We start from the raw sequence: 21,043 nt of genomic DNA on the forward strand, positions 1-21,043 counted from the left end.
TAGGACCTGAGTTTGCCACTAACCTACCGGAGGCACACTGTGTCTACCCTCACCTGGCTTGTGACTCACACCTTTGTCCCAGTCACGACCTACCCAGACTCTGGGCTTGACCAGGTCTGTGGAGTCCAAATGGGAAACAAGCAAGAGTCAGGTCTTCTACATGCCAGTTTGGAGGATGAAGGGAGAAGGCTCCTAAACTGCATGAGGGATTTGGGTCTAGCCCAAAACCACCCTGACCAAGAGCCAGAAGGGGTGGGACGTGGTTGTACTCTGAGCACTGGGGCATACAGGAATACATAACTTTCTTTTGGTTTTGTTTTAATCTAACACTCCTTCTTGCCATATTAGGAATCAAACCCAGAGTCTTGACCATGCTAAGTGAGACAATCGTCCTACCACAGGGCTATATCTCTAACCCTTGTTTTATTTTGAGATAGGGTCACTCCGTTGACCAGGCTACCTTTTAACTCAGTGTGTAGCCCAGGCCGGCCTTTCATTTTCTCGCCTTCCTTCTACCCTCAATCTCCATGTCATGAAATCACAGGCCTATACTACTAGGTCTAGTTGTTTTGTTTTGCTTTGTTTTTCTTATTTATTTACTTACTTACATAATTCGCTTCCTTCTTTCAATAAAGTCTTACCTCTCCCAGACTGGCCTTGAACTCCTCTTGGGTCTGCCTCTCAAGTGCTGACATTACAGGTGGGTGCCACCACTTCAGGTCTTTATAATCTCTTTTAAAAGCATTTTACTGGGATAGGTTTTATATTACATACCAGTTCTCAACATAGCACTGAACCCCTGCATGCCCATCATGGGTTTTCTCTATGCCTTGCATCACCAGGATAAACATCACAGCTGAGATGACCCTTCACACCATCACTGTGAATGGTACAAACTCCTCACCCTTTGCGAATTGCCTTGGTTTTCCTGCTGCCGCCCTTCCTTCAAATCCCTGGCTGTGCTTAGTTTCTCTCAGTTTTTGTCATGCTAACTGTCATGAGGCTCACAAGCCAGGCCCCTTGCCAACTCTCTTTTGGGGTTGAGGCGTTGAAAGGCTGTGAACTGGCAAGGTTGAGTTCAGGCCTCAAAGATGCCGGGATTGGGGACTGGCTTCAGATACCCCTCCGCCACTAAGGCACACAAATTGGGGAGCCTTCTCTGCCTCACTGGGGGTCTGGTGGGGCTGAGCTGGGGTACAGTGTCTTCTGTGGGTGGGTCCCTGGGGCAATAATCTGCTCTGAAGGTGTTCATGATCTCTTCTAGGAGCTGGGGTGAAGAAATGCGAAGGGCGGAGAGCATCTTTAAAGGAAGCTGACACTTGGCATGGCTTCTGATATTAGCATTCTAATTCAGTACTCACAATACATATCCCACCCTGAGTAAGTGGGTTATCCCTGCTTGAAATGAAAAAACTGGGGTTTGGAAAAGGCCAAGAACTTTCTGGAGGTCGCAGAGGGAGAAGGGGTTGCCTGGGGGTGGACTCTGATGTTCCTCTCTTCCCATGTGCAAAAGGTTCCTTGGTGTTGTGGGTCCAGAAGCCTGGCCTTTGGTTCCTAATGCATGGTTCCTTGCCCCAGCTCCTGAGTTGCAGGGTGTCTGCCATGGGAATTTGACTGGCCAGACACAAGGGATAGAAGACAATAAATATGGATTCCCAGTCTCTGTCATATTGATCTCCAACCATTGTATCCAGCCAGGGTTTCTTTCTGTCATGAGGATTTTCACTACCTCGGGGTGATTTCACTTTTTAACCCTGATATTCTCTGTGAAATTATCATGAGCCAATAAGCCAAAAAGCTCCCACCTGGCATAAGCCTCTGAGGTCAGCTCTAGATTCAGGGATCTAGCTCGCTTCAGGGGTGAAGGGTCTCACTTCCTGCTGCCTGCACTTTCAGCCCCCACTAGCAGATGGCCAAGGTTGCTTCCCTTTCCTAGAAAGGGATGTAAAATGGCCAGTTGTCCCCTCTCTCTCGAAGCAGCTTCTGCCTCTCCCCACTTCTCCCCTTCTCCCTCCTCCCCTCTTCTCTCCTTTTTTCTTCCCCTCAATAGCCCATCTAGTAAATGTTCATCCAACTTTACTCTGCATGGTGTGCCTATCCCCCCCCCTCTCTCTTGCCCACCTGCCACCACCACATGGAAATATGCCGCGTGGTCTTGTATGCAGTCCCTGCCTAAAACTGGCTGGTCCTACTGCCCACTGCCGGGGACTTGCACCTTCCCCGGACCCACTGTCTGCCGCTGCCGGGACCCCGCAGCAAGCTGCCAGGGACTCACAGCCTGCTTGGGACTGGCTGTTTTTGGGACCCCACAGCAAACCCATTACAGCCAGGGTAAGCAACTTGAGTAACAATGTCAAGACACAGAGTCTTGGAATCAAAAGAAGCCAAGTCAGCATCCGGGCTCTTCCCACCAGGCTTGGAGGACAACGTGTGCTGTTTAGGATTTCTTCAGGCCTGAGGTGTAAGGCTTAAAGACGATGGGGGCTAGGAGGTTACCATTCTAACCACGTGAGGAGAGAGGGAAGGAGAGAGAAAGGGAAGGAGAGAGGGAGGGAGAAAGATGAGGGGAGAGAGATTAGGTCAATGCATTATGAAAACAATTAAATCGTCAAAACATGCCATCAAGTCAAAACCAAGTCATATGTGTTTAGGTTGGAGGCTCCTGGGGCCTGAGGCTTCCCACTCTTTTGTGGACCAGACAGGCCTGGAATTTGAGATTCTCCTGCCTTGGGTAGCCTAGGAACTGGAATTACACCACCACCAGGCCAGACTAGCCACTTGACACTGGAAGTTCCCACCCCACCCATGTTGAGCTCTCTTAACTTCAAGGCTTGCAGGCCACCCAGAATACTAAATTGGTACTAAGTGACATCTCTTCTGCCTGGATCTACCAGCAGACAGACTGTCTTCTTCCTTACCTATCTCTTTCCAGCCTGACCTTCTGGAAGCTTCTCTAGAGCTGGTTCTGAGGCAAGTGCCAGGTACACAAACAGCAGCGGCATTTGTTCAGACTTTTTGCTTTACATTTATTTGTTTTATGTATGTGAATAATTTGCCTTCATGTATTATGTACATCACATGTGTGCCTTGGGTCCCTGAAGTTTAGAAGGGGGCATTGGATGTGAATGTTACAGCCCTGAGGGGAAAGGTTTCCCCAAGGCAAGTGCTGCAGTTCTGAAGGGAAAGGTATCCTGGCAGTCAAGAGCCAAGGAATACCACAAAGTCACGCGGCACAACAAACTTCACACAAAGAGATTTACTCAAAAGGGTAGCTGTCTCTGCTTGGGCAAAAAACTGCAAAGAACTGAGCAGAAGGCAGGGTTATGTAGGGTTTCTTGGGGGCACAGTTTTCCATGGTGGAGAGATCCAGGATGGGAACTGATGAGATTTCAAGTCCTGAGCTTGGATCAAGCCAAGGGATAGGTGGGTTTTTGAGCTCAGGGATTGGTGGGTTTTCAAAACCCTGAGGTGAGCTTGGACTTTTTAGCCCTATATGGGGGTCCCTTGGAAGTGGAGTTAGGGATGTTTGTGTGACATCATGTGGGTGCTGGGAACCAAATCCAGGTCCTCTGCAAGAACAGTCAGGGCTCTTAACCATGGAGAATCCCTCCGGCTCCCAGAGTCATTCTGGAGATGAAGAACTCGGATATATAGAGCACTGTGCAGGTTGGAGGTGCCGACAGAGGCCGCTTGGCACTCTCCTCCAGTCCTTTTTCTTCTTCTGAGAGTTTCTGATCTGTTCTCTCCCCCCACCCCATGGCCTTACCACAGCCCAATGCCACCAAGTTGTTTCTTGGAACCCAGTTTCCTGGTGCAGAAGTTAAGGCTCAGTGGAGTGTGATGGTATCTGATGTCTCTCTGCAAAGCTGGGAGCTGAGGCTGGGTTCCTCCCTGAAGCTCAGAGGTCCCATCCTTGCTGGCATGGCCGGCACACCCCTTCCTCGCTATCATGCTGCCTCCCCAAGAAACAGAGCCACAGTCTCCTCAGGGCTAGTAGAGGATACCTCTGCCTCCCCAGCTCTGGGGCAGGAGCATCCTGGTAGGCTGAAGGCTACGGTCCTGAGCAGTAATTGAACTGCAGAATCCCATTTTGATGGAGCCAACCAGCTGTTAATTTATCAGATCAATAGTCAACACTGGGGTCAGTCAGTGGTGAGTGACAGCATGGCCAAGGGCAACCTTGGCTCCAGCCCATCTCACAGCAGCATAGATTAGGGAGGCCAAAAACGGCCTACCTCCATTTCCTAAATGATGAAGAGAAAGAGGGAGGATTGTAGGAGGGGGGGAATCAGAAGGGTCAAGGAATGTAGCTTGGTCTTCTTGTGTCACAGTGGGAAAAGGGGCTGTCTTTGACTCTTTTGCTGACTTTTCAGACCCTATTCCTTATACTTGCTTTGCCCAGCCTCAATACAAGTGAAGGTGCTTAGTCTTATTGCAACTTAATCTGTCATGTTTTGTTGATATCCATGGGAGGCCTGCCCTTTTCTGAACTGAAACTGAGGAGGAGTGGGTGGAAGGAGGGGGTAGAGAGAAGGGACTGGGAGCAGAGGTGGGAGGAGAAATTGTGATGGGGATGTAAAATAAAAACAAAACAAAACAAAAACCCCACCATGATCCAAAGCAACTCAAGGCAGGAATCTGAAAGGATGAATAGGAATTGGTGCAAAGGCCATGGAGGAGTGTTGCATGCTGCCTTGCTCCTTGTGGCTTGCTCAGTTTGCTTTCCTATACATCCCAGGACCCCCAGCCCCGAGGTGGCACTATCCACAGTTGGCTGGACCCTTCCACATCAATCAGCCAATTTTAAAAAGGCACCAGAGGCTTGCAGAGGCCACTTTTCTCAACTGACGTCCTCTCTTCCCAAATGGAATTTCTGGTATTATGGAGGTTCAATGCAGTTAAGGTACCGACAGGATAGGGCAGGTGCCTGGAGTGGTGGTGGTAAAACCAGACAATGGCAAAACCAGACAATAGCGTACTGCAGGCCCTTGACCTCAATCCCCAACACAGATGAGGGGGGAGGTTGTTGTGCAGAGGTCTCCTCTGAGGGAAAAAAAAAAATTTCATCCTGCAGGAGAGCTTAAGCAGAGAAGTAAACAACTAAAAAATAGCTCCAGGACCTCCCTGAAACTGACCAGATTCACTAGGCCCCTCCCTGTCAGAATAAACAAGAAAAATTGAAAGTTGGCTTAAGAGAATGCAAAAGCTAAACTACAAGGAAGATTCCAAACAGGCTGAGATGCCTAGAGAACCCTCTGAGGAGAAAGGTTGTAAAAAGGACTCCAAGACCAGCCCAGCTGCCTGGAAGAGGTTTAGACCAACAGCCGCCTGGAAAGGATGCTCTCCACCCTGCTGAGCTGCCTGCAGGCTGTGCAGTGTGCTCCAGGTTCCCAGCTTTTGTGAGCTGTCACCCGTGCTGGGGTGGGCCTTGGTGGTGCAGCTGTCTGTAAGCCACTCCTGTGCCTGTGAGTAACCCTGATAACACTAATTGGTTACCAAGTTGGACTTAGATGGTACATGCTCATTGGTCTGCTGGGGATCCCTGTCTGGGGTCAGAAGACCCATGTCAGGTCTCCCCAGGAAAGGTTCTGTCTCCCAACAGTAGTTAAGTAGTCAAGATGGTGCAACCTTGGAGGAATGTGGGCAGGAAACAGCAGAGAAGGTGGACTGATCCTAGAGGCGCCAGGCGAGGTAAAATCCCTGCTTTCTGAGCGTGGGGTAGTACCCTTAGCACAGTAACTTACCACAGTGTTTTCTTTCTATGTGACCCTTGCCAAGATAGTGACTCTTTCCCTCCTGGACCTCAGTGTCCTCATCTGAAAAATGGGGAAACAAGAGATAGGCACAGTGGTACATGCTTATAATCCCAGTAGTACTGATACTAGATGATTGCTATGAGTTCTAGGCCAGCCTGGTCCACAAAGTGAGTTCTAGGCCAGCCTGGGCTATAGAGTGAGAGAGATCTTGTCTCAGAGTTGGTAAAAAACTGGGGCAGTGGGACATGGCAGAACAGGGGAATGTTAGGGGCCACCTCAGCAAGTTTTAGTGAATTAGGGACCTCGTACATACTTGCCCCATGCCAGGATAGAGCAAACCCTTTGTGACATTGTCGGTGACACTGCCAGTTGACTGTAAAGCCTGGTCCCCATCGTCTCACTGAATGACGATAGCTCTGTCATCTGCCTAGAGGACACAAAGCTGGAAAATTGATCGAGAATAGGAAAAGGATGCTGAGTGCCATAAATAGCCTGTGTCACCTGTGCTGTGCCTAAGGCCACATAGAAAGGGCCACTTCGATGACCGGAGAGTGGGTAGAAGTGTCCTCTTTCTGGGCTTGCATATGTCCGTCGTTGGGAATAGGCGTAAGCTGGTAGTAGCAACACTCAGGGAGGATTGGGTTTGTGATGGGGTGAGAGGGGAGTAGAGGTCGGCGGTGGGTACCAAGCACCTTATGTGCTGATTCTCCCTGTGCTGCACAAAGAAGAAGCACGGTGCCCAGGATGTGTGTCTTTCATTGCTACTTTGCTCATCACTGGTCCGAGCTAACGAGGAGACCTCTCCCATCTTCCCTCTTTCTCAGCCCCATCTTCCCTCTTTCTCAGCCTCAGGCCTCAGCCTGCTCCTCCTCCAGCAGAGCTTTCCCTGAGAAGTCTCCCCTCAGGGCACAGGCATCCCACTGCCTTGTAGTCTTCAGGGTCCTTATCACTGACTGAATTTGCGCCAAGCGGTGCCTTGCTCCTGGTATTAGTTAGGGGGCAGCATTGGCTCTTCCTTCCTACAGTCACAATGTCATGGTGGCTAACCCCACAAAAAGTTGGTCTTATCCCTCTGCCACTGTAGGTGGGTGGGGAAGGTGTGCTGCCTAGAGTTAATACAATATGGCACTGTCTGCCTTTGAGGGCAGGGGCCTGTCCACTTTGTTGACTAGGGGAACAATAATAGATCGCTCATAGATACTCAAAGAACAGCAAGAGAATGAGCGTGTGAGGGCATGATGGAGATGGTGCTGGAGTCATGCCTTCAAGTGCCTGAAGTCCTCTGTGTGGACGCAGGCTTCAGGGAAGCAGCCATTCTTAACGGCTTGAGCAGAGATGCCGCTGGCTGCTGCACTAGCACAGCCTCCCAGAATCCTCTGCCTCTGACCCTCACTCTTGGTTGCTGCTAGCTTCAATATTCTCCTTTTCCACTGCACATTGGAGAGGTGCATGACCTTGTTCAACCCTGGAGCTCTGCAGCTTGCAGTTTCTGGCCCAGGAGAGGCATCTCCAACCCCAGAAATCTTCTGGGAGAGACTTGGTGGCCTGTCTTGGATCAGGTACTGCTCTTGTCTGAGAGAGAGGAAGAAGTATGTTGGAATTGGATGCCAGTTCCCAGGAGAAGCGCCTGCATGAGGGTACCTTTTGCTAGAAGGAATTTCTTAGTGCAAATAGTGTGTGTGAGTGTATGGTTGAATGGGCAGATGGACAAATGCATGGGTGGGAGGTAAGTAGAGGCCGTTCCCTTATTGCCAAACAAGGGTGATAAAAATCATTACTCATACAAATGAGTACTTACTATGTGCCAGGGACTTTTGTGTATCAAGGTGCTCGTTCTCAAGACTGCCCTGGGAGAAGAGCATTCTCGTTCACATCTCCATGTCACAGATGGGGAAGCTGAGGCATCAAGAGGTTAAATAACCCAGATCATGAGTGGCAGAACTGGGGTTCAAATTCAGACTGTCCAGCTGTGAGTTCAGTGCCAAGACCATGCCCATGGCTCATGTGAGAACAAGGTGCCATCTGGAGACACCAGAGTGGGTTCAGCACCAGTCTGTGGGGTATTTATGTCATATCATTGACTGATACAGGGGGCAAATATAAACAGGCTTGGGACCTGTCATAACATTCACAAATGTCAAATGTCATGTCACCTTTAGTAGGACATGAGAGATGGGTGTTGACAGAGGTTTCTGTCCCGCCCCGGGTCCTGCAGTCGTTCAGTCCCAAAGAAACACACAGAGGTCTATATTAATTATAAACTGTCTGGCCTATTAGCTCAGGCTTCTTATTAATTAATTCTTACATCTTAAATTAGTCCATCTTTTTTATCTATGCTAGCCACGTGGCCTGGTACCTTTTATCAGTGAGGCATTTTCATCTTGCTTCCTCTGGGTCTGGATCCCTCTGAGTCTGGGTAACGATTGCAGACTGAACCTTTCCTCTTTCCAGAATTCTCCTGTTCTCATTGCCCTGCCTCTAATTCCTGCCTGGTTACTGGCCAGTCAGCCTTTTTTATTAAAACAATACAAGACCATTGTCCCACAGTAGATGGGGTAGAAACAGATTGTGAGATTTTAAATTTCTTTCATTATGTGTGTGTGCACAAGTGTGTGTATGCGTGTGTGTGTGGCGCGCGTGCGTGCGTGCGTGCGTGCGTGTGTGTGTGTGTGTGTGTGTGCTCCTGTGAGTGTAGGTAGCTTGCTCCTTCTGCCACGTGGGTCCCAGGCATAGCACTCAGCCATCAGGTTTGCAAGAAGCTCTTTTGCCCACTGAACCATCTTGCTGTCCCTTTCAAGTCTTTTCCTTCATTTATTTTTATGTGTTTGAGTGTTTTGCCTGTATGCGTGTCTGTGCACCAAATGTGTGCCTGGTACCCCCAGAGGTCAAAGAGGTCATCGGGATCCCTGTGGACCTAGAGTCACAGATCATGTGAGCTGGCATGTGGGTGTTGAGAATCAAATCCTGGTCCTCTGGGAGAGTAGCCAGTGCTCTTAATCTCTAAGCCATCTTTCTACCCCTGTTCATTTTTTTCCTTGGTCTTGTTTTGAGCCAAGGTTTTGCTATGTAGTACAAGCTGTTCTGAGGTCATCCCCCTGCCTCAGTCTCCCAAGTCATAGGGTTATGGGCTTGAGCCACCATGCCCAGTTTATTCAGACTCTGACAGTTTCCCTGACCCTTTGTTGTGGTGTGGGGAACCCAGAGCTGGCCGAGTAGATTGGAATGAGATCCAGTAGTGTTGATGACCCCGGAGTGAGAACTCTTCACTGAGGAAATTCCAGGTCAGGACTGAAGCTTCACAAAAGCTCGTAGTGGTTGTCTGGGGGCCAGACTGGGACTTCCCGGCTGTCCCGAGGGGACCACTCTTCATCCAGCAGTGTCTTCCAGCTCCATCACAGCCCCTCTCTCTTCTGATGTATGCAGCCTGAAAACGGATGGATAAAAGGCCCCAATTGAAAGACACTAATTACCTATCATTATTTTCCATGCCATAATTTGCGTGCAATGAGATTTCCATCAGTTGTCTGGGATCAGCCTGGTTTTGACTAATCTTCCAGGCGACACGGTGCTTAACGGCAGATTTCTGCCTGAGCTGTGGAGCGTGGAGAAGGAGGAAGGCTGTCGCTGAGGCTGTTACACTGTTGAGCACTTGTTTTTCCTGTGTTCCAGCAAAGATATACCCAAGAGAGACAACTAAAAACAAAACGCAGACATCGCAGAGGAAAGTGCCTGAATAGCAGTGTGACCTGGGTTGGTGGCAGGTGGGTGGCTTTCTCCATCAGTTTGATCTCCCAGGCAGGTTCCCTCCAGCTCAGAATCTAAACTCTGTACTTCTTGGGTGCCCTCCACCAACCAGCCTGTTTCCCAGGCTATGGTTCCCTAACCTAAAAGTCACCAAGTGAGGCAGAAGGCCTGCTGAGAATTTGAGAGTCAGTGACTCCAGCTGGGCAGGTGTGTCTGGTTGTGAAAGTTGAAAGATACAAGTGTATAAGATGTCGGCCCCACAGGAATGATCTTAAAAAACATTTCCTATTAAAACGAGCAATTCAGACTGCTAGGGGAAGGGTTTCAATTAATGAAACTTCTGAGTTTAAGAAAAAAAAGTATAATTAATGGTCCTCAGTGCACAGAACCTCATTTATTGTAACCCTAACACGTCTCATCACTGACCCACCCCTCTCCTCCTCTGCCCCCTCCTCCCCTTGCTCTAATGTAGTAAGTACCTAGAAGGCTGAGAGTTTGGTAGTCATTTACGGCTAACATCTAGCCTCAGGCCTTCCCCTGTCCTGTGCACAGCTGAGTTGTGCTTTTTTGTTTTTTGAGACCAGTCTGCCGGCCTTGAACTCTCTAGGTTGCAGTTCTGATTCTTCTGCTTCCGTCTTCCTAGTGCTGGCGTTTTAGGCACACACCAGCAAGTCCAGCCTTCCTTAGGTGATAGTCTTCCTGTTGTTTTGTCTTCTGAGATGGACTCTCGCGTGGTATGGGCTGTGGCCACGTACTCCGTGTGTAGCCAAGGCTGGCGCAGATCTCTCGAGTGTTTTGCTTGCCCGGAAGTTTAGGAGTGTTTCTTCCTGTGCTTGGGGGGGGGGGTTCTGAGGACCCATCTGCCTTACCTAAGGTCCCTGGTTTCCAGTCAGGTCACTGACTATAGAAATGTGTGAGCCAGTATTTCAGACCCCCGCCCCCTTTACTGGGTTCCCAGTTCAGGCCTCTCTGTCCTCTTTGCTTACTTATCGACCCCTTCCCCTCCTAGTATTTGGCAAATTTCTTGCATTTTATCCTCAGTTTTGGGTCAGTTAACCCCAGGTCAGCTAGCTGCTGGATTTCTTCATAAGCTGTCCGTGGAAATTATCACAATAGCAGCCCCCACTAAGAGATGGCTTGGGGCCAGCACTGTTTGGAGCTGGTCCCCTCCTTAGCACCATCACCTAGACAGCCTTGGGAAGCAGATGCTGTGGTTGAACCTATTCCACGGGTGAACACCAGAGAAGGCATGACCTGGCTACCCGGAACCGACCACACTGTGAGGCAGAACCGACATGTTCCACACAGATGTTTGTCCCTACACTCAGGTGCATGGCCTGAGGAGAAAGCCAGATGGCTCTAGCTAGGGTAACAGTTTGTTGTGACCCAGATTCTTTTCAGTGGTGAGAAGACCCCCACCCCACAGCAGAAAGTAGGTGAGTCTGTTCTACACCCCCCTCTACCTGTCCACCTGCTGGCAGGTCACCTCAAGGAGACCTGTACCTGGGATTCCCGCCGAACTCTGGGAACTCTTTTCCTTTAGAGTTTGGGGGCAAAACTGGGCTTCATTCAGAACTTACGAGGTTCTCCCCATCTCTCTGTGTTTGGAGAATCTTCAGCCCTGTGGAGGGATATCCAGCTGGGGCAGGAAGGGCTGTGTGGAAGCAAGACGGAGGCCACATTTAATCAGACGATGGTGACATTGAGGCCAAAGTGGCTTGCCGAGCTCCGGTTACCAGACTGATCAAAGAGAGAGGATGCCTCAAGGGGCTTCTGCCACCCGTGATTGCTCTTGCAAAGGCCCTGAGATGGGATGTCTGCTCCCTTCCCACAGTCAATAGTCATTGTCATTGATCCAGACCGCCCCAGATGATGGCTGGCCTGCGCCCCCTCCCAGAGCTTGTGTGGGGTGCCTCCTACTCTCTCACCCTGAGACGGTTTCTTCCCTGCTCTCCACTTGGTAACCTATCCATGATAACCTCTAAAATTTTTTCATTTAAAATTTTTCTTTGTTTTATTTTATTTTTTGAGGAAGGGTTTCACTGTGTAGCTTTTGCTGGCCTGACTAGGCTGGCCTTTAACATCTCACCTGCCTCGGGGAGCAGGATGGAGAGAGCGAGTGGTGGTGACTATAGATCGGCAGGCGGGAATGAATTGCTGGGGCAAACTAGAAAGTATGGGTGGTTGATTTTAAATACGTGGCATTCCTTCCACTCTCAACGATTTGCTTCTCGTCAAAGACACTAATGTGACCAGCAACCTTCGAAAGTGTATCCCTTCCCCATACCCACATCCCTAAGTCCAGGGGAGACTGCCCTGTACCTGGTGCTGACTGCCCTGTACCTGGTACTAACTGCCCTGTACCTGGTGCTGACTGCCTTGTACCTGGGACCCTTCTGTCTGTGCCTTTCCAGTGCTGGGATTTCAAGCATGCTACCCTGTGTGACCTTTTACATGGGTTCTGGGGATCTGAACCTGGGTCTTCATACTTGCGTGGCAAGCAATTTACCAATTGAGCCACATCCCCAGGCTCCTTCCTTCGTTCCTTCCTGCCATCCCTCTGCCCTTCCATCTGTTCATCCCTCCCCCTTCTCTCTCCTTCTCTCCCCCTCTCGCCCCTCCTCTCTCCTGTCTTTCTTTACGGTCTCACCAGGTAGTCTAGGCTGACCTTGAGCTTGCTCAGTCCTCCTGCCTCTGCCTCCCACTTGCTAGGTTTATAGGTATGCACTGCCTCACTTGGTGCTGTCTCCCACTTGCTGGGTTTATAGGTATGCACTACCTCACTTGGTGCTGTCTTCTTGGACGCCTTCCTCTCTGTCCTTCCTTTACATTTTGCTCTGAATAAGTGCCTGAAGTCAGGGGCAGACAGGGACTGCGGCCAAGTGTTCCAAAGAGTCTGGCATCGTCAATAACTTCCTTTGCCCTGCCAGGGACGTGAAACGGGGTTGATGAGAATGGACATCTCCTCCTTGCCTCAGAGTTCTCCATTCTTTTTGTTCTGGATTGGAGACAGTTTTATTGTATAGCCCTGCCAGAGTTTTCCGCTCTTAACTCTAGGGGTCAAGAGATGACAATAAGGACTTTGGGTTAGGGACAGTAAGACACCATCTGTATTTTGGAGGACTGTAAAGACAAAGTTTCTATATTTCTATATGGAGTGGGTTTCCTCGGGCCTGGGATCGGGCGATGGGGTCTGACATAGGAACCAGATCTGCATACACTGCTAGCTGGACTCCTGGCTCCTCCCTCTGCTCTAGTAAACTGAATAAACGTGGAGCCCCTGCTGTCTATTCTGTAACACCGGGAAAACAGTCTCCAGCAGATAGGTTACGACGATTAAGTACAATAGTTCAGAAGAAGATCCCCAGCTGGGTGTGATGGTTCACGCCTGTAATCTCAGTCCCCAAAGGCTGGGAGGTAGGACTGGCGTCGGTCCAAGGCTAGCTTGAGCTGAATGGTGAGAAGCAAGTCACCCACGGTTACCTAGTAAGAGCCAGCTCAAGAGTCAAACCAACAGACAAAGCAAAGGTCTCTAGAGGACAGCTGGAGCTTGGTGAATGGCAGCTGGGGTCAACAGGCCTTGGAGTGGAGGAGCAGGTGGATGGGGCCTGAGAGTGAAAAAGAAAATGAAACAGAGCAAGGCATCTTAGGGACATTTACATCCAAAGAAGACCAGAAACAGGGGCATCCCCTAAGGTAGTGCTGGTCTGGGGGCCTGGTGTCCCCTAAGGTAGTGCTGGTCTGGGGGCCCGGGGATTCTTTCATGAGGGCGTCTGACCTGGCCCCTGGGTTGTGCTTGACCTCTTCCTGTCAGCCAGCCAACAGCTGGTGTGAAGTAGGGACCCACACATGCAGCCTGTCCACGGGAAGGCCTCCTGGTGGGGCTCGAATAGCCACAGAAGTGAGAATGCTAAATTAGATGTGGTGATGGGTAAACATGTTATAATCCTATAATCCCAGCACTTGGGAGGCTGAGGCAGGAGAATGGCAGGCTAGAGTCCAGCCTGGGGAGATGGCTCAGAGGTTAAGAGCACTAACGGCTCTGCCTTTGGATTTCAGGTCCATCCCCAGAATCCATGTCAGGTTGCTCACTACTGCCTGTTAGCTTTATCTCCAGGGGATCCCAGGCTCCTGTCCTTCCAGGACACGTGTGCTCATGTGTGAACGAACACATGTACACACACACACAAACATACACACATACACATACAATTAAAATTAATAAAATGCCAGGTAGCATATTACACGCTTTTAATGCCAGCGTTCAGGAAGCAGTGGCAAGGGGAGTTTGAGGTCAGCCTGGTCTACATAATGAGTTCCAGGATGACCAAGACTACATAGACCTTGTCTCAAAACAAAAGAAAGAGAGAGGGAGGGAGGAAGGGGAGAGGAGGGAGAGCTGGAGGGGAGATAAAGAAATAATGTCATGACACCAAACGCCCCTCTTTTGGGATTCAGATACTAAATTACTGGCTGCTTCCTGCACTGACTCTGACTGAGACCAGGGTCCAGTTTCTTAGCCCTGGGGATCCCAGACACTGAAGGATGCCTTGGGGCCTTCTGAATTAAGACACTGGACTGAAGAAAGCCAGGACTTGGGCTTGGGAGCCCAACCAGATACTTCCAGTATCTTTCAGGGTAGTCTGAGCTTCAAGAGGAGGTGAGGGGGGGGGCAATGGAAAATTGTGACCCATACCCTCCCAGGAGAAGCTGCAGCCTCCCTCTCCCTCCCTCTGAGTAAATGTTTCTTGTGCCTCCAGAGACAGAGGGAGGCCTGTGTTACATGCTCAAGAGAAGCGGCTTTTGGCCCTGCTGGTGTCAAGGGTCCCTTGGGAAGTCTTCGGTGCTCTCAGAGCCTGTGGAAGGCTGAGTAGAATCAGGAAGTTAGGGAATCCCAGGGCTTCACGTGGGACTTAGAAGCTAGAGAGGATCAGAAGTTGTCACCCCTGACACGGAGTGGAAGGGCACGTGAGGAGCACTCCAGCCGTGTTCTTGACCTTGCTCTCAGTCCGACCCCCACCTCCAGATGGTACCCTGCTGCTTCCTTAGGCTACCTTGCTGGTGTTGGGTGGCCATGCCCAAGATGACAAGGTACCAGCCAGAGATGTAGAAACCGTCTGGAGTCGACTGTCTGCTTACCAAGGGAGAATGGGGATGCCGTAGGAGAGGATCTCCATGTTAAAGGAATGTTCTATTTGGAACACAGGGGACCCAGGGGCCCAGTCTGTACAAACTCCTTTCTAGGAAGCTAGAGAACAAGAGCCTGTAGCAGCTGTTCTCAACCTCTGGGTCGCGACCGGGGAAAACACATTTCTGATGATGTTAGGAACCGGGACATCACTCAGTAACAAAATTACAGTTATGGCATAGCAATAAAATAATTTTATGGTTGGGGGATACTACAATGTGAGGAATTGCATGAAAGGGTTGCAGCATTAGGAAGGCTGAGGACCGCTGCAAGGCTCTCTCATTCAGGACCTGCAGCTACCTCCCTCCCTCTTTCCTTCCCTGCCCCCTCCAAGTTCAAGCGCAGGTGAGTGACAACCCCAGGAGGTGGTGTCCTGAATGTGAGTGTGCTTCAGTGGGACCAAAAGCCCCTTTGGTGGGTTACGTGAACAACTCTGTGGTCTTGGTGCCCAGCTAAGCCAGGGATTGTTAGTGGTGTAATGATAAAGCCCCTCTTCCCTATGGAGGGACCCTTTTCATGGGCTTTTCAGAAAAGAGGTAATAAGCAAAGTTGCCTTCAAGAGATACTGGAGGTGTGAACCCTCCTGCTCTGGGATCTTCCTTCCTGCCCAGGAGTCTTGCTGTTTCTGTCATTTTTTTTTCCCCTTTGCTTTTCTCCTGTTCCAGGTGCGCAAGCTGGTCCGTGCACCCTCCTGGTAGAGAGGCGGGTCTGAGGGTGGGGCCGCTTTAGGGAATCATGCCTCTAGACAGTTTTGTTTGTTTGTTTGAGACAGGGTCTCTACGTAGTCCTAATTGTCCCAAAATTCTTTAGGTAAACCAGACTGGCCTCAAACACAGAGATCTTTCTATTTCTGCCTCCAAAGTTGCTGAGATTAAGGGCGTGTGCCACCATGCCTGGCACCCCTAATCTGCCTCTGCCCCCAGTCTCAGACCCAAACCCTAACTGAACCTGGTGAACAACTAGGTTCCCCTGAACCCTCCTTCAGTCCAGTCCCCTTCGCGTGAACTTGGCTGGAGAGATGGGGCTTCCAATAAGCAGAAATACTCTATTACCCCACAGCTGTCAGGGATCCCAGAGGATCTGCTGTAGTGGTGAGACTCCAGAGCATTCTGGAAGGTTCCAGGCTAAAAAGAACTTCAGGCAAAAGGAGTAGGGTGATAAGAAGGGTGTTTGCTCAGCTGACGCGAGGCAAACAATTCTTCCTTAAGAGTTATCTGATGGCCAGGCGGTGGTGGCGCACGCCTTTAATCCCAGCACTCGGGAGGCAGAGGCAGGCAGATCTCTGTGAGTTCGAGGCCAGCCTGGTCTACAAGAACTAGTGCCAGGACAGGCTCCAAAGCCACAGAGAAACCCTGTCTCAAAAAACTAAAACAAAACAAAACAAAAAACTAAAAAAAAAAAAGAGTTATCTGGTGGCACGCCCGGCTTAGTGGTGCACACCTTTCATCCCCAGCACTCAGGAGGCAGAAGCAAGCTGATTTCTGTGCAATTTGAGTCCAGCCTGGTCTACATAGTTCTAGGCCAGCCAGGGCTACATAGAGAGACCCTGTAAAGTTACGTGGTGGTGCAGGCCTGTAATCCCAGTATGTCCTTGGCCAAGGTAGTAGAGTACAGAACTCAAGGTCAGACTGAACTACCTAATAAATTCAAGGCCAGCCTGGGCTACTCTCACAGGCTCCATCTCAAAAAGAGAGGGACTAGGAAGCAGAAGAGAGAGCTGTGTAGAATTAATTGGCTTTTCTTGATTCTCTCATGCAGTCTAATGGAGACTGTCTTTGGGGTACTGGGGGGGCTTTATGCAAACTGGATTAGCCATGGGTAAGAAGAGAAAATAGAAACTCCGGCTGCGGTGGTGCATGCCTTAGGCTGGTGAGTCTCTGAGTTCGAGGCCAGCCTGCTCTGCAGAGTGAGTTCTAGGATGGCCAGAACTATGTGGATAAATCTTTCTCAAAACAAACAAACAAAAAACCCAAACCAAAAAAGAAAGGGGGAGGGTAAAGAAAGGGTCAAGAAATCACACTTCAGACAGGACCACAGATAAAAATCAACAACAGTCAATCTGATTGGTGCCTTTGGTCATACTGCCCCTCTTTGCTCCAGTTAGAAGACTTGGCAATCTCGGTAAGGGTGAGGAATTGGGGGGAAGTTCCAAGCAGGGATTTCACAGCTCACTGGGGTTTGAAGGAGTGGAAGGACTAAGAGGGCCTTTTACTGAGGCTTGAGGCTTGGGGCTTGGGACAGCTACGTCTACCTTCCACTGATTGTCCGTCAAGGTAGGAAGGTTGGCCAAATATTTAGGAAGGCTAGTTAGCATCTTAGCGCCCTTAGGCCAGCAATTTGCGCGGCACAGAGCGTCCCATTTGCAGCTTGCTAATTCAAAGTTTCTTAGCACTCCGAAGTCGCAGAAACTTGTTCTGGGCGGCTGTTACTGGCCTGACCACCACGGCTTCTCAACGCCTTAGCTGCAGACACGCCCACGTGGCCCGCCCACTAGGCCGGAGCCCCTGCTGCACTTTCACCTTGCTGAGGACTGACTCCCGCGTTTTGTGTCCGCAGGCTGCTGAATCGAATGTCCTCGGAAGATCGGCACCTGGGCTCCAGCTGCGGCTCCTTCATCAAGACGGAGCCATCCAGCCCATCGTCGGGCATTGATGCCCTCAGCCACCACAGTCCCAGCGGCTCCTCGGACGCCAGTGGTGGCTTTGGCATGGCCCTGGGCACCCACAGCAACGGTCTGGACTCGCCGCCTATGTTCGCAGGTGCAGGGCTGGGAGGCACCCCGTGCCGCAAGAGCTACGAGGACTGTGCTAGTGGTATCGTGGACGACATCAAGTGCGAGTATGTGATTAACGCCATCCCCAAGCGTCTGTGCCTCGTGTGCGGGGACATTGCCTCTGGCTACCACTATGGCGTGGCCTCCTGCGAGGCCTGCAAGGCGTTCTTCAAGAGAACCATCCAAGGTGCGTGGTGGGCAATGCAAGGCCTGGATTCAGGCCGTGGGCGGGGACTCTGGCCTCCTGGACTAGCGTGGTTTGTTTTCTTAAATTCAGATCTGGGTTCCCAGGGAGCAGAGGCAGTCTGGAGGACTCCTATTTGTGTCTGTTTCTCACTCATGGATTCTAGGCAAAGATTCTAACTGTAAGACCATAGGTAATACTGTGCTCCTCCCTGCTGCACCCCTGAAACACCATAGCAAAATCCATGCCCGTACCTAATCTTGAACAACTGTCACCGTGTGTACTGCCAAATGCTTGACCCCTCCCTCCAAAAACTTATTGTGGGGTATGAAAATAGGTGTTAGCGTCGTTTGCTCCACCGTTCCAGACTTAGTGAAATACGAAGAGCCTCTCTGTTTTTATCTTAATTGTAGAAAAGTAGGCCTGGGTACCGGAACTGGCTGGGGGGGGGGGAGATCCTGCTGACCTTAGGCTATTTCTCAATGCATTTGCATATCACTTGGGTCACGTGCTTGTAGCCCTGGGGTGGTCACCTCTTTCATCTTGATTGCGGTGTTCAGGAGTCCTGTTGCCTCCCTTTGTGTAGGTAAGTGGAGGATAATGGTGGACCGGCCCTCACTGGGCAGCTTCCTTTATGGCCCAGAGGGACTGGGAGTGACTCTTAACTGGATTTAGTCTGGACCACTTAGCTTGCATTCTGGCAGCCAGGCTTCCTACGGAGCACTTCCTACACTGTTCACACAGGTACCTAGAATGTACTGATTCCAGTCAGCGCACACTGCCAGTCAGCTGGAGGAAGGAAACCCAGGGGTGTTGCCTGTGTCTCCCGGTGTAGTTCCTCATCCTGTGTCCTGCCTCTTGGACTCAAAGGTGTTCTGTTCCCGTGTTCTTCCTTGACCACTTTGGAAGAAGTTGGCCAGGCTTCCCCTAGGGTGATTCTGTTTATTCAACAGATTTTTATTTGTTAATCTCATCCGATAACGATCTAGTAGGCCAGTTGAGGGCATTAAATGCTTGCCACGGCACACACAGAGAAATCAGAGGAGTAGATTGTCTCCTACTCTGTGGGTCCCTGGGATGGGGCTCGATCGTCAGCATTGGCTATAAGTGTGTTTAACCTCTGAACCGCCTTGCTGGCCCCTAGCTTAGACTTTTCACAATCTCTCCATACATTTTGATCATGAGAATAAGTGTAATCTGTTTGATCGTAGAGGAAAAGCTTAATATATATTAAATATATATAAAAATATACTTTCTTTCAATATATATGTAATATATAATCAGTATATATTGAAAGAAGGTAGTGTGATTATTTTGATCTAATAAAATTTAGATTATTAAACTATTTTAGGGCCTCTGAGATTGCTCAGTGTGAAGAGCCACCAAGCCTCATGACCTTTCAGTCCTTATAACTCACGTGGTAGGTGACTCCCGACCTCCACATGGGCACTCTGGCGCTCCTGCCCATACTCCTGCACACAAACTAGAGTCACTGTAATTAGCCCAGTGTGGTGATGGATATGTTTTGGTGTTTTGTGACAGGGTCTCACTGTGTAGCCCTGGCTCGCCCAGAACTCGAGAGATCCACCTGCCTCTGTTTCTGAAGTACTGGGAGTACAAGCATACACTAATATATCTGGCTTGGAATAATGTTTTAAGCAAACCTTTTTTTTTTTTAATTTTAAAATTAAAACGTCCAAAATGTTTAAACAAGTGAGTGTTTGTAAGCCCCACCCTCCTGCCTCCCTTATCTCCCTTGGAGTCTTCTGGCCCTCCCATTCTGCAAGTGTGTATTGACCGTCTTGTGTGCCAAGCTCCGAGACAGATGAATGGTTCCAGGTCTGGCTGTTCTGTATTCCCCTTTCGGTGCTGGGGTGAAAGCCAGGACCTGGTGTGTACTGGGTGCCTGCAGCTTTATACCCCTCCCCTTGGGTGGAAGGAACCTGGGCTCTGAAATACGTTGTGTGGCAGACAGTTCCGTCTATTGCTTCAGCCCACTGAACTCCTACGGCTCAACCGATATTTGTCCCATATGAGATGTTTAAATCCGTGTTACTGAAACCCCAGGTTTTTCTTCCTAAACTGGGAAGTGGCCTTGCAGGCTCCTTGTTTTAGACATAAGTTTTTTGGAAATGAGATTTGAGGAGATGTCAGCGTGTTTTTGTTTTTTTGTTTTTTTTCCCTTTTCATGGTGACTTTAAATGGAACAGGAGTGTTCCAGATCAGATTTTCTAGAAGCCAAGGCTGATGTGTACAGACCCAGAGCCTCTGCCACCCCCTCACCAGGTGGCTAGGAGTGTCTTAGGACAGATCTGCTAGCAGTATTAATTACGGGCTACCATGAAAAGGATACAGATCTCTTCCTAGAAGTTGGCTGTGTGCTGTGGCCCCTTATCTCCAGGAGAGGTCTGCGCTCAATTACCTGTTGGGAGAGTCTTCTCTCCAGAGCCCGGGAAAGGTAGCTGGAGGCCTGAAGTTGGCCGGATGCTCTCCTTATTAACTCCTTGGTTTCCGATCTAACAAAGATCACAATCACCACCCAGCCCTAGCAGGCTAGCTGGTCCCCTGTCTCTACTGCTCAAGTACTGGGATAACAGGAATTCTCCACCATAGTTGTTGTTGTTGTTTCTGAATGCAGTCAAACAGCAAAAGAACAAAGTAATCACTTAAGATCCTGCTCTGAGTAAAATGCAGAGTGAAGACAGGAGAATTAGGGATATGTCTCTAAAATAGCTGAATTCAGTGCTGAGAGCCCCAGGGGTCTGCAGGGTCTGCGGGCACGGCGGTCAGCTCCAAATCAGAACAGCTTTCTCCTAACCAGGGAGCTTGGGCCATTTTCCTTCATGTGAACAGACGTGGAGAGTGTTTTCAGTACCGAGGTGCTGTGTGGGCTCAGTTGGTTTGTTTGTTTTACTTTTGAGACCTGGTAAGCCCAGAGTTTGCTGCAGAGTCTGGGCTGGCCGCGAATTTACAGATCCCCGGCTTCTGCTTCCTTCCTACTGGGATTGAAGCTGCCTTTAAATCGCTGTGTCAGACAGGAACCTCCTAAGGGTTTCTTGAATTTAATGTAGTTCTGCTGAGCTACACCTCAGCCCCAGGCCATCTTCTAAAAGTCAGATTCTGTGGGCTGAACCGAGTGGTGCAAGCCTTTGAAGTACTGGACCAGCCTGGTCTGCTAGCAAGTTCCAGGTCAGCCTGGGCTCCACCTAAATGGTTTCATCTGTGGACCGATTCCCAAATAATTACGTAGGCTAAGAGCCATAGCTGTTCCAATTCTTTCATTCCTTCCTGGCAGAAATGTCTGTCTGCTTGATCCCATATGTAAGGAAGCTTGTAGAAACCAGGTGTCCTGACAGACATTGAAAGAGAACCCTGGAGGTCCATCCTCTGGGCTTGGC

The 21,043-nt window shown here is 49.9% G+C and overlaps 1 protein-coding gene across 1 annotated transcript in view; it reads left to right on the top strand.

Annotated features, from left to right (window-relative positions):
- Esrrb (estrogen related receptor beta) overlaps positions 1-21,043 on the top strand; it is a 97,180-nt gene that overhangs the window by 29,692 nt on the left and 46,445 nt on the right. Inside the window, exon 2 of the mRNA XM_005343383.2 lies at positions 17,245-17,648. Coding sequence (XP_005343440.1) covers positions 17,245-17,648 — 404 coding nt within the window. The remainder of the gene's footprint in view (positions 1-17,244; positions 17,649-21,043) is intronic.

Source organism: Microtus ochrogaster, chromosome 1 (assembly GCF_000317375.1).
Source record: "Microtus ochrogaster isolate Prairie Vole_2 chromosome 1, MicOch1.0, whole genome shotgun sequence".
Classification (NCBI taxonomy): domain Eukaryota; kingdom Metazoa; phylum Chordata; class Mammalia; order Rodentia; family Cricetidae; genus Microtus; species Microtus ochrogaster.